This window comes from Pelophylax lessonae (assembly GCF_965119305.1).
Source record: "Pelophylax lessonae genome assembly, chromosome: 2".
NCBI lineage: Eukaryota > Metazoa > Chordata > Amphibia > Anura > Ranidae > Pelophylax > Pelophylax lessonae.
The window spans coordinates 732429956-732442662 of NC_138769.1; the positions used below are offsets into that span (position 1 = coordinate 732429956).

Genomic DNA, 12707 nt, shown 5'->3' on the forward strand with positions numbered 1-12707 from the left:
ATAACGTGGTAAAGATATTTCTCGGATAAATATCTCATCTAATGATCTCAGTGTGGGATTTGGTGTTATATTGGGACTGATTGTCTGTAACGTTTTCACAATTCAGGCGGGAAATTTGAAAATAGCTATTTCAGATCTGAGCCAATCAGAACTGTGAGCGGTTTCACTATCAGCCTTCATTGGTCAGCGATGTCTTTATGAGGAATCCAAAGAATTTTATTCGCAGATTTATCTCCGTTTTCAGCCCAGAAAAGATTTGTTCCGTAGACTTTTCATAGATCTCTATAGCAAACATCCAATAACAGTGCAAAATCAAACCTTAAAACAGAATAATATTTCTACATATTTATTTCCTGGAAGTGAAGGGACCGTCCCGGAAAGAGTGATATTTTCTATGAATAATATTCAGTGTCGGATTAGCCGATCTGAGATGACTGAGCAGATACAATGTTTCACTTTTCTTGCTTCTATCCCCCATTGTGTTGTGGAATAAAAGCTCCACGATCTTCCCAGATAAAGGAACAATGTAAGGCGGGAGATTGCGGAGAATCTCTCATTGTAACAATGTAGCAGAAGTGATTAGAGCAGTTGGGTGTGTGCAGTACAAGGCGAGGAATAGGAAATGTATAGAGCCAGGAAGGGGAGACGATTTCTGCAATAAAGAAGGATGAGATTAGAAGGAAGGTTTTATTCATTCCCCTTCCAGTCTGACCGACCTACTTCTCATCTCAAGATTATTAATGATGTTATTTTCAGTTCATTTTCTGTTATCCGAACAGCTAAAACTTGTAAAGGTAATACATTGTACGATACATGAAGATTGTATGACAGCTCGGTTGTGTAGTATGTGGGTGGCTCTTAGAAGAGCCTTTGTGTGTTGTTGGGGTGATGGGTGGGGGAGGGGTATTACTTGGCGCTGGTGTACTTGGTGACGGCCTTGGTGCCCTCGGAGACGGCGTGCTTGGCCAGCTCTCCGGGCAGGAGGAGGCGGACGGCGGTCTGTATCTCCCGGGAGGTGATGGTGGAGCGCTTGTTGTAATGAGCCAGGCGGGAAGCTTCGCCGGCGATGCGCTCGAAGATGTCATTGACGAAGGAGTTCATGATGCTCATGGCCTTGGAGGAGATGCCGGTGTCGGGGTGGACCTGCTTGAGCACCTTGTAGACGTAGATGGCATAACTCTCCTTCCTGCTCTTCCTCCGCTTCTTGCCGTCCTTCTTCTGGCTCTTGGTCACGGCTTTCTTGGAGCCCTTCTTGGGCGCCGGGGCGGACTTGGCTGGTTCAGGCATGATAAGGGATAAGAAGAATGTTTCCTCCGCTCTGAGAAGAGAAAAATGTGCTGGCGCCGCCCTCATGTGCTGCTTATATAGGCGGTCCTATGCAAATGAACCTCCTCCCTCCTCACTCTTCTATTGGAAGACTCAGCCATGTGATGGGCAGTGACGTCATGTTTTCTTTCCTCAGTTAATGATTGGTTTAGATACAAACCTACAGAGTATTGGCTGGTTTCAAACGTGGCCAATCATAAGGCAAGACGTCATATCATTCAGCGTATAACAGGAAAGGGAGCGACTCCAGCCATTCACATCTCTTTGAGAACTCCAATATCTCAGAATCATGTCTGGCCGCGGCAAACAAGGAGGAAAGGTTCGGGCTAAGGCCAAGACCCGATCATCCCGGGCTGGTCTGCAGTTCCCAGTCGGTCGTGTTCACCGCCTGCTCAGGAAGGGTAACTATGCCGAGCGGGTCGGGGCCGGAGCTCCCGTCTATCTGGCCGCCGTCCTCGAGTATCTGACCGCTGAGATCCTCGAGCTGGCCGGTAACGCCGCCCGCGACAACAAGAAGACCCGCATCATCCCCCGACACCTCCAGCTGGCTGTCCGCAACGACGAGGAGCTCAACAAGCTGCTCGGGGGCGTCACCATCGCCCAGGGAGGAGTCCTGCCCAACATCCAGGCCGTGCTGCTGCCCAAGAAGACCGAGAGCCACAAGGCCGCCAAGACCAAGTAATCCCCACCGGTTCAACCACATCACCAAACACAAACAAAGGCTCTTCTCAGAGCCACCCACATCTACATACAAAGAGCCTCATACCTCATTCTGTGTCTTACAACAAATCACATCTATCACTCAGCAGGAAAGAAGTTTTTCATTCCTACAAATACCTCTGACAGCAAACAACTTGCTTATTAACCCTTTTAATACCGGGGACTTGTAGTGAGAACATTTCCTACATCTAAAGAACTCATTATTGGAGAATCTCCTTTCTAAAGTTTTCTCCTCTCCCTCCAGGAGCTCCTCGTCATTCCCCCCTTTATTCCTGCTGAATGGATTCTACAAATCAGCAATTACCAAACAATCATCTTCCCAAGGAACTCCGATATCATCCAAGTCAGGATTCTCCTGTAAAGGAAGAAAAAAGGTTCAGAACTGTGATTGGCTCAATTTTCCCGCCGGAATAGTATGGAAAGTTACAACCCTCCCTGATTGGCTGATCTGGCACTGAATGATATAAAATCTCCCTTCTGTGGAACATTCATCAACGGTCCCTCTGATTCCAGGCAGTTTAAAAATCATTGAAATGTTACATTGTTTTAGGATTTGATTTTACTACAGAATCCTCAGATCACATTTACTGTGAAATATTCAAAGACATCACTGGCGGATGTAAGGAACGCCCACAGCTCTGATTGGCTCAGATTTTAAATTTGCCCGCCTGAATTGTGAAGAACGTTACAGAGAAATAATCAGCCCCATTATACCGCCAAATCCGACATTTATCCGAGAAATATCAACGCTTCATAGTTCTATTTTCACCGCTTAGTGAGGAATCTGAAGATTAAATAATGTAAAACATTTACATATGTTCTCTTTTAAGTCCTCAGAATGCAGAATCCCCACAACATGATAGTGAGATGACTTCTCTCATAGATCTCTACCTTTCTATATGATGGGAAATAAAGGATTCCATGTTTCATTATCAGATCTGTGTAGAACTATATCTCCTCTCTTCCTGATATATAATTTGTACATATAGCAGATGCACAGATCTCCTCTTCCTGTATCACAATCGGAATGTTCACAAACATTCCATCTTTGAAACATTCTATTTCTAGAATCATCTCAGTATGAGTGAGCTCCATTCTTTTCATAAACTATTATCTATTCTCCTCACTCAGATCCACCACCCTGAGTGCTGACTGTACAATCTCCTATAGATCTACTGACCGCCCAATAAGATTCCACATATAATATTGTCCGGTTCTTACATCTCTGATTGTTCAATCTGCTTTATGTTTAGCAGAGTGTATGGGCAGCTGGACATCGCTCCTTTCCATTTCTTACTGAAACAATTAGCGGAAGCCCTTATTGTTACGATAAATATCTAGAAATGACATGTCTGAGTTGTGAATCATCATCAGCCCTTTGTATGAGAAGGTGGGTGGCCCTGAGAAGGGCCTTTGTTGGGGTGAAGTGGGTAAGCGGTGGATGTTGGGGTTTAGCCTCCGAATCCGTAGAGAGTGCGGCCCTGGCGTTTTAGCGCATAGACGACATCCATGGCGGTGACGGTCTTCCTCTTGGCGTGCTCGGTGTAGGTGACGGCATCGCGGATGACATTCTCCAGGAAAACCTTGAGCACTCCGCGGGTCTCCTCATAGATGAGACCGGAGATGCGCTTGACACCCCCTCTGCGGGCCAAACGTCGGATGGCGGGTTTGGTGATGCCCTGGATGTTGTCCCGGAGCACCTTCCTGTGGCGCTTAGCGCCTCCTTTCCCCAGACCCTTTCCTCCTTTACCGCGACCAGACATCTCCAAGTTCTTTGTGTCTCAGACGAATATGACGGAAAAGCACCCAGCCTCGCTTTATATGCAGCTTGAGCGGACCTGATGGAGAATAATGGGGAGGGGTTAGAGGAGGGAGTGTCCAGACGTCACAATAAGTCCGCCCCTCTGTGCTCTCAATCATCCAATCCTCAGCAGTTCCTTGATTTAAATTTCCCGCTCGATTATGCTCTTTATTCATCAGAAAGAGCAACTTTTCACTTCTTTTGGGTGACCATTGGATTTCATTTCATCATCATTACTGGTGAGGTCATGTCTCTGACGTCACCCAGGATCCTCCAAATAAATGTCCTCACTACATACACAGACATCGGGATATTCCCATTTGGTGAATTAAATATGAAAGTATCCTAATATAAATAAGAATATATAAAATAATAGATTTATAAAGTAAATACAAATCGTAAAAATATCGTAAAATGCAGCATTTCAAACCCCCACCCAAAACGAGACGTAATACCTCCCAGCTTTTAGTAGAGTGCAGATCTCCTCGATAAATGACCCCAACCAGAAAAAAGAATACCAGAGATATGAGCGCACTCAAATGTCCATACAACTTGTTTGATGAACAAAAATTCTTCTAGCCACCCCAAAATATAGACAATTGTCTTCTGAAGAATGATCCGTTTTCCAATATTATATAGAAAGCCATTTCTTTCCCAATAATTATCACAATCGTTTAACCGACTTTTTATTACATCTGAACAGAGAAGGCGTCCTAGACCATTAACACTTCCTGGATATAAAGTTCTCCTTTCAATCGATCCTGTTTATAAGAGATGTTCCGACTACGCACCTTCCACTGGTGACCTTCCTATCCAGATTACTATATAAAGTCCCCACAATGAACTCTCTGCTCTGGGATCCTTCAGGTCATACACTGCACGGATGGATTGGGACATCTAGAACCCTTTGCTGATCTCTCACAAGTCATGTACCTCCAGAGTCCTGGAACAGATGAGAGGTCACACATTGTATTATGTCTCCAGAATCCCGGATCTCTCATCATCTTCTATTAGAATGGGATAGGACCCGGCACAGCCGCTGCACATAACCAGAGTACAAACCAATTCCATCCCTCAGTCTACATACACCAACCATTCTCACCCCATCATTGCACTATATCGTTTCATGTGTTATTCTGCAGCAATACACACTGGATCAAACATGTCCCCTTCTCAGCAATCAGATCTTTTAGACCTACTTGTTTAATTAGAGGTGTATAGACAAATGGATCAGTCCCTACAGATCGATCTTAGATCCACATAAGATGATGATAGATAGATAGATAGATAGATAGATAGATAGATAGATAGATAGATAGATAGATAGATAGATAGATAGATAGATAGATAGATAGATAGATAGATAGATAGATAGATAGATAGATAGATAGATAGATAGATAGATAGATAGATAGATAGATAGATAGATAGATAGATAGATAGATAGATAGATAGATAGATAGATATTTTCGGTATATTTACGTGTGAAAGGTGCCGTAGTGGCACACCTATTACAATAATAAAACAGGGATTTGATTGAAAGGGGAATGGGAATCCAGCGATAGATGTTCAGGATTTCATGCTGATCTACATGGAACATCTAGAAATAATGATCGCACTGAGTGATCCCTCATCTGCCTAACTTCTAAAGGTTTTATCTGACACAAAAAAAAAAAAAATAAACATGTAAAATAATCCGATGAATTCTGCAGTCTAGATGCCATTTCCTCAGATCCCCAGCTATGAATTTTTATTTTGTTATCAAACTGCACACACGAATCCGTTTTAATCTGTTCCTTGTAAGAGGGATTCGGAAAGGAAGCCATGAAATCGCATTTGTATTTTATCCCAGATCCCTGCACGGAAGTCATTCCTCTTATCACCAGCAGGTGTCAGGGTTTCTCCTCCATAGAGAATACATTGGAGCAGTTTAGTTCAATTTCTTTCAAATGGTTCTGATAGAAAACTTCCTGAGCGCTGATCCATCTGGAAACAATGACACCGACTGATCCCAGATCTGCCCGGAGCAGGGAGGGCAATGCTGGGGGGACGATTCATTGTCTGCTCAGCGATCTGTCCCTCCATGTTCGTACAGAATTGTGCTGGATGGAAGAAGCTGTGCAAGTTAACTTTCTACTTGTTATTCACTAAGAACGGACTAATCAGATCAGTGAGATCGGAGGAGGATTTTATGTCCTCTCATTTACTGCATTATGGAGAAAAAATGTCCAATCTCAGAGCTTCTAATTCTTACACCGATTAGGAATTCCCGACCTTTTGATTTTTAAAGATATTTCTGATGAATATTTGACAGAAAAGAAAACTGATAGAAAGGATCCTCAGCCATTCAATACTATGAAGAGAATTTAATTTACTTTGTAACTAGAAACCAGCAAAATGTTTACAATGTTTCTAAGAGGGGACAGATCTGCTTCTTCGGAAATGAAATATTTGTGTTATTGATTCATTGTACATATCTGGCAGTGTCATGATTTCTACCAGTCCTTTCACTTTTTTCTTATTCTAGTTTTAATATGGGGAAATCTGTACCCGCTACATGTCTGATAGAGGTCAGTCCCATGATCCTACACAGATCTGATAATTACATTTTTAATTTTTAGCAGGGGTTCCCCGAGACCAGAAGTTTATTTCAAGGGTTCCTCTGTGTCCCAAAAGGTTGAGAAAAGCTGCTCTTACACCCTTCAGTATTTTGCCGGTAACACACATCTATCAGCACTATGCACCCAGTAATACTGCATAATAGATCTACATGTGTGATTGCCCGCGGGGTTCCAATTATTATTTGAATTTTAAACAATAATTAATATAGGTTCTGCATTGCTTTGCCTAATAGCCATCATATATACAGACCAATAACTTACATACCTGTACTTTTTGAAATGTATATTTGTTTGCTCTCTGAGCTATCCAATTTAAATACATGCTATACTTTGAGAATGTATTTTCTCATTTCCTTTGGTGTTTCCTTTACGTCTTTAAAAAAAATCAAATACAGAATTAAAGTAATAATAATAAAAAGATCACTAAAGACACATTTTTTTCTTTATTTTGGGTGGAGTGGAGAGGGATAGGACCCCCTGACAGATTTGTATTGCTGCTTGTGTCCTCGTTGGGGATTTCCCCCTTTCTATCTGTCCTGTTTACCATTTTCACTGAGCTTGAAAGTAAAAGAAAATCCCAAATATTGAGTTATCACCTGAACAGTAGTAGAGTGGAATTCTTTCACTGTGGACACTAGTTCTGATGTGAATCAGGGATCCCCTCACTTTGGAGGGATTTCATTTCACTCTTCGTTTGGCTATGGGACCAAAGATGGTAAAAAATACATTTTACAGGGGGTTATTATAACTCTCCCTTATCTTATATATTTAAAAAATGGAAAAAAAAATATATCAATAATTTAAAAAGATGATTGACACCAACCTCTGCCTTACTGACATCGTCCTTTTGCCCCGTGTGAAAGAATGTCTAGATTTTACCTCTGATTCTAGATACAAGGAAACATTCTACCTGAGTAGTCTATATAGCTGTGTAGTAATATGTGGCAATAAAGTTACTCAGAATATTCAGATGACAATATATTTGTAATGATGAGCAGAATGTGATACAAAGTACATTAAATATGACATGCTCCCATCATCTAACACCTTTGTATCTCTAACAATCTCTCCCAACCCATCGCACAAGGATCTGATGTCACTGGCTGATGTTTTTGTTCCAGGCTCCTTCTACTCAGCTATAGATGAGCAGATTTGTGTATTAGAGGGAAATGTTTCCTGATTTTCACTCTTCACTCATGTAATGCGAAAATAATTGTAGTGGGAGATGTGAGAAGATTGTTTTCTGATGGGAATGTGTGTAGAAAAGTAGGTAGAAGGAGGAATGGGACACACACTCAGGAGGTTGGAGGTGTTTGCAGCCTCTGTGTTCAGCCTCCTGAGCAGATCATGAGAGCGGACAGTGCGAGATCGATAAGTGACAGTCCAGTGAGCAGATCGGGTCCCCGATAAAGATCGCTCATCCTTCCATTTCATATTAAAATCGTTTTTCTCTCTGCCAGGGAAACACAAGAAGAGAGAGAAGATTCTCCAGCACTGGAATGAGAGTCAATGGGCGTGTCTAAGGTGTAACCAATAGCAGTGCAGAAGGCAAGTTCAATATCAACCAATAGCAGCGCAGAACGTCTGTATATAAGGAAGAGCGTCACCCCAGAAAAATATTTCTATTCTCTATTTTAGAAACTCGCTGAGAACCATGACTGAGACTGAGAGCGCCCCAGCCGCCGCTCCTCCAGCGGAGCCCGCCGCCAAGAAGAAGCCGGCTAAGAAGGCGGCAGCCGGAGGAGCCAAGAAAGGCAGCAAGAAGCCGTCCGGTCCCAGCGTGTCCGAGCTCATCGTCACAGCCGTGGCCGCTTCCAAAGAGCGCAGCGGGGTCTCCCTGGCCGCCCTCAAGAAGCTCCTGGCCGCCTCAGGATACGATGTGGAGAAGAACAACAACCGCCTCAAGGTCGCCATCAGGGCGCTGGTGACCAAGGGGAGCCTCGTCCAGGTGAAAGGACATGGCGCCTCCGGATCCTTCAAGATCAACAAGAAGCAGCAAGAGGGCGACAAGGCCAAGAAAACCGCAAAGAAGCCATTGGCTGCTGCTAAGAAGCCGGCAAAGTCCCCTAAGAAACCGGCGGCCAAGTCACCCAAGAAGGCAGTAAAGTCCCCTAAGAAGAAGGCGGCGGCCAAGAGCCCCAAGAAACCGGCAAAGGCTGCAGCTGCCAAGAAGGCGACAAAGAGCCCCAAGAAGCCCAAAGCTGCAGCCAAGCCCAAAAAAGCCGCCAAGAGTCCGGCTAAGAAGGCGGCAAAACCCAAGGCAGCAGCCAAGCCCAAGAAGGCCGCTCCGAAGAAGAAATAAATCCAAGCAGCCGGAGAACTCCTTCAACTACACCCCCCCAAAGGCTCTTCTCAGAGCCACCTACCTCCTCCTAACAGAGCTACACCCACCCACATCCTAACAGCAACACCTACCTACCTACACCCACCTCCTCCTAACAGCAACACCTACCTACACCCACCTCCCCCTAACAGAGCTACACTTACCTACACCCACCAGAAGCCACATAGACTTTGCACAGTATAGAGGAGCTCAGATGTTCCCCATCACACATTGTACATTTATCCCTTGCAGATCCTCTCATAATCTACATTTTATAGGAGAAATCACTGAAAGAAATCGGAGATCCCTCCTGATATAAAGGATCTTTAGGATCCCCACCAGACACATCTGTCGTGCGAATCGGAGACAATTCCCGCACACTATGTGTGGGATCTCCGAGAGGGGGGGGGGATACATTTCCCTTTTCTAGATGATCTTCAATATTTAATGTGACCGTTATAAGGGAAATAATTGTACTGATGGAAGAGGTTAGAATGGTCAGCTACAAGAATGTGTTATTTCCCCTAAAAATAACAGAAATCGGTTTAGCAGCGCCGATGTTCCATTCGGATAGAAATTACAACTCTCGGCTTCACTTTTACAAAGTTCAAAGAGTGTAAGCTCTGCTGGTGAGAAGTTTAGGAATGTGCAGCTGTGTCCCCTCCCCTCCCCCCCCCCCGTGTGTGTGAAAGGGAAGATTGTAGAAAGTTGTAGAATATCAGAGGAGAGATTCATGTGATAGATCGGGGAGAGGAAATGTCTTCTTCATACAGCAGAAGAATGAGGAGTGAGATTTATTAGCAGTGAGTTGTATGATTTCTACACCCGAGCTGAGAAATCGGTGATCCCGGGGAGTGTACAGGAGGGGGAGGGGAGATTACTGTTTATTTTGAACAGATTTCCTCTCTCTGATCTCCTGGTAGTGATGAGATAAGAAGTAAAGATTCTGTGTATAGGAACGTTTGTTTTACTGAATATTGTTCCATTGTATCTATGTAGAAGTGTGAATTGTTACATTGTATTTAGGGAACAAATCGGTAAAATAAATCTCCTTTATAGAGCAGAAATGTGAATGATTTCTCTGGGATCGGTTTAGAAATGTTACAGATGAGCTTTGCTTACCATGAAATATTGTTCTAATGTATCTATTAGTGAAGATAAAGAGAAGTGTGAATGGTTAGAGAGGAGATTTACTTCCACACTGAGGATCGGAGCACAGAGAAGGGAGAGAGAGAAGAAAGAGGTGGTGAAGCTGATGGCGGGGATGGAATGTGTAGAAATGTAGTAGCGGGTATTTGCAGCATGTAGTAGGGGTGATGAGGTTGTATGGAGCTCTTTGTGAGGCGGATGTGGTGGCTCTGAAAAGAGCCTTTGTGGTGTGTAGAGAAGGTATGGGGGGGGGGGGTGGAGATAAGAATGTATTTAGGCCCTCTCTCCGCGGATGCGGCGTGCCAGCTGTATGTCTTTGGGCATGATGGTGACCCTCTTGGCGTGGATGGCGCACAGGTTGGTGTCCTCGAAGAGTCCGACGAGATAAGCCTCGGAAGCCTCTTGCAGAGCCATGACGGCGGAGCTCTGGAAGCGCAGGTCGGTCTTGAAGTCCTGGGCGATCTCTCGGACGAGGCGCTGGAAGGGCAGTTTGCGGATGAGCAGCTCGGTGGATTTCTGGTAGCGGCGGATCTCTCGGAGAGCCACGGTGCCGGGCCTGTAACGGTGAGGCTTCTTGACTCCGCCGGTGGCCGGGGCGCTCTTGCGGGCGGCTTTGGTGGCCAGCTGCTTGCGGGGAGCTTTCCCTCCGGTGGACTTACGAGCGGTCTGCTTGGTTCTTGCCATGGTTGTGAAAGGCTTCTAATCTCCAGACGGAACAGAAGTATGAGAACACGGGCTGTGCGGCGTCTATTTATACAGACCGCGCTGCTCGTTTATTGGTTAATGCTGACCACGCCTGCTTAGGTTTAATAGGACCATTTCTTAGAGCTCTAATCAGCCAATGAGTGAGCTGTGTGATTCAGCTTTCAGTAGGGCGGGGCTTTCCCAGCCAGAGGTCACAAGGGACAGATTAACCCGAACCTGTCCGGAAAGCTGTGCGCGCCATTGCTGAAATAGGAGACATTAGAAATATTGTGAAGATGAAATGCTTTGTGAAATCCACTAAAGGACAATTTTACTATAAACTGCCCAGGAATAATCACCGGAAATGTTTTATTGAACCGGAAAGGATTTCTGGCTTTATAAAGTAGTTTTTTCTTAGTGATCAGTAAGGTGTCAGAGTTTAGATTTGATTTCCGGGTACAATCTCTAATGAAGGTTTCTATGAAACATGTAATACTTTATTTCCCATCCTATAGAAAGGTAGAGATCTATGAGAGAAGTCATCTCCCTATCATGTTTTGTATGTAGCAGTGGGGGAGGGGGATTCTGCATTATGAGGACTTGGAATAAAAGAGAACATATGGAAATGTTTTACATTATTCAACTTTGCAACTATGCCGAGCGGGTCGGGGCCGGAGCTCCCGTCTATCTGGCCGCCGTCCTCGAGTATCTCACCGCTGAGATCCTCGAGCTGGCCGGTAACGCCGCCCGCGACAACAAGAAGACCCGCATCATCCCCCGACACCTCCAGCTGGCTGTCCGCAACGACGAGGAGCTCAACAAGCTGCTCGGGGGCGTCACCATCGCCCAGGGAGGAGTCCTGCCCAACATCCAGGCCGTGCTGCTGCCCAAGAAGACCGAGAGCCACAAGGCTGCCAAGACCAAGTAATCCCCAACCATCCCCCTCCTCACCAAACACAAAGGCTCTTCTAAGAGCCACCCACATACATCACAGCGGAGCTGTACTCTCATTTCTATGGTGTGCAAAACTTTTTTATTTTTTTTTGGCCTGGGTGGAGATGTATCAAATACGATAAACCCCAATAGGTTTTAGTGCGATTTTCTGGTCTAAAAAATTTCTTATGCAAATGTATTCTTAGTAGCTCCGGATCATAAATCTAGATGCCCGCCTTTACCTTCTCTCTAATCCTTATACTGCAGCACCAAAACTCTCCTCCGTCTCCCACATCTCTATAGAGAGCCCCGAGATCCCGGATTGTGTCTACGGCGAGCAGTCAATTATTTATTGGTTTATTAAATGCCCCAAACCGCAGATTGTTTATTCACACTTCTAATACAGGTAAGTTGTACTGAGGACATTTCCTACCTAGAAATATGCGGAAATTCATTGGGAGATCTGATTGGACACTTGGATATCTAAAGATTTCACCTTGGTGGGGAGCACAATGGGCGATCATGAGACGTGTCAGTGCTTACAGCCATTGCCAGTTCTATTCTATTATAAAGATTTATAGAGCAATGTCTTCTTACAGAGACTCCTCCTCATTGTCCTCCATACTTTACTTTTATAGATCAGAAATTATTCATTACATACCAAACATCCCCAACTGAAACATGATTACATCAGTCAGAACCTCCATCAGATGTTTTTGTTTAAATAAAATCTCGATCTTAATTTTTATATATATATCAGATGTGATTGAAAAATTCCTCATATAGAATCCTCTTCTTCCGGGAAACAATCACCGGTCCCTTTAGCGGTAGTTTAAGAATAAAAAAACATCGTTAAAACATTATTGTACAGTTTTAGTCATTGATTTTACCCATCAGAATACAGAATCTGCCCTGCTAGAGAATGTTTCCTATAGAGATCAATGAAAAGTCTACTGAACAAGTATTTTCTGGGGGGAAACGGAGAAAGATCTCAGAACACATTTCCTTTTCGACGCCTCAGCAGGAATTACTGGCTGATTATGGAAATTCCCACAGCTCTGATTTCAAATTTGCCCGCCAGAAATGTGTAGAACGTTACAAACAATCAGCTCTATTATACCGCCAAATCCGACACTGAGACCTGAGATCA

General features: G+C 44.3%; 3 protein-coding genes across 3 annotated transcripts; 2 read left to right on the top strand and 1 right to left on the bottom strand.

Moving 5' to 3' along the window:
- Positions 1-906: 906 nt before the first annotated feature.
- Positions 907-1287, bottom strand: LOC309547638 (histone H2B 1.1; the record flags this gene model as incomplete). Its single annotated transcript, XM_082247515.1, has 1 exon — positions 907-1287. One exon carries the CDS (start codon positions 1285-1287, stop codon positions 907-909), a length of 381 nt encoding a protein of 126 aa, XP_082103641.1.
- Positions 1288-1615: 328 nt separating this feature from the next.
- Positions 1616-2008, top strand: LOC309548335 (histone H2A type 1-like; the record flags this gene model as incomplete). Its single annotated transcript, XM_082248273.1, has 1 exon — positions 1616-2008. The coding sequence occupies one exon, from the start codon at positions 1616-1618 to the stop codon at positions 2006-2008; it is 393 nt and encodes a 130-aa protein (XP_082104399.1).
- Positions 2009-8122: 6114 nt separating this feature from the next.
- On the top strand, positions 8123-8770 carry LOC309547587 (uncharacterized protein; the record flags this gene model as incomplete). The annotated part of the gene is made up of 1 exon (XM_082247459.1): positions 8123-8770. One exon carries the CDS (start codon positions 8123-8125, stop codon positions 8768-8770), a length of 648 nt encoding a protein of 215 aa, XP_082103585.1.
- Between the last annotated feature and the right edge of the window lie 3937 nt (positions 8771-12707).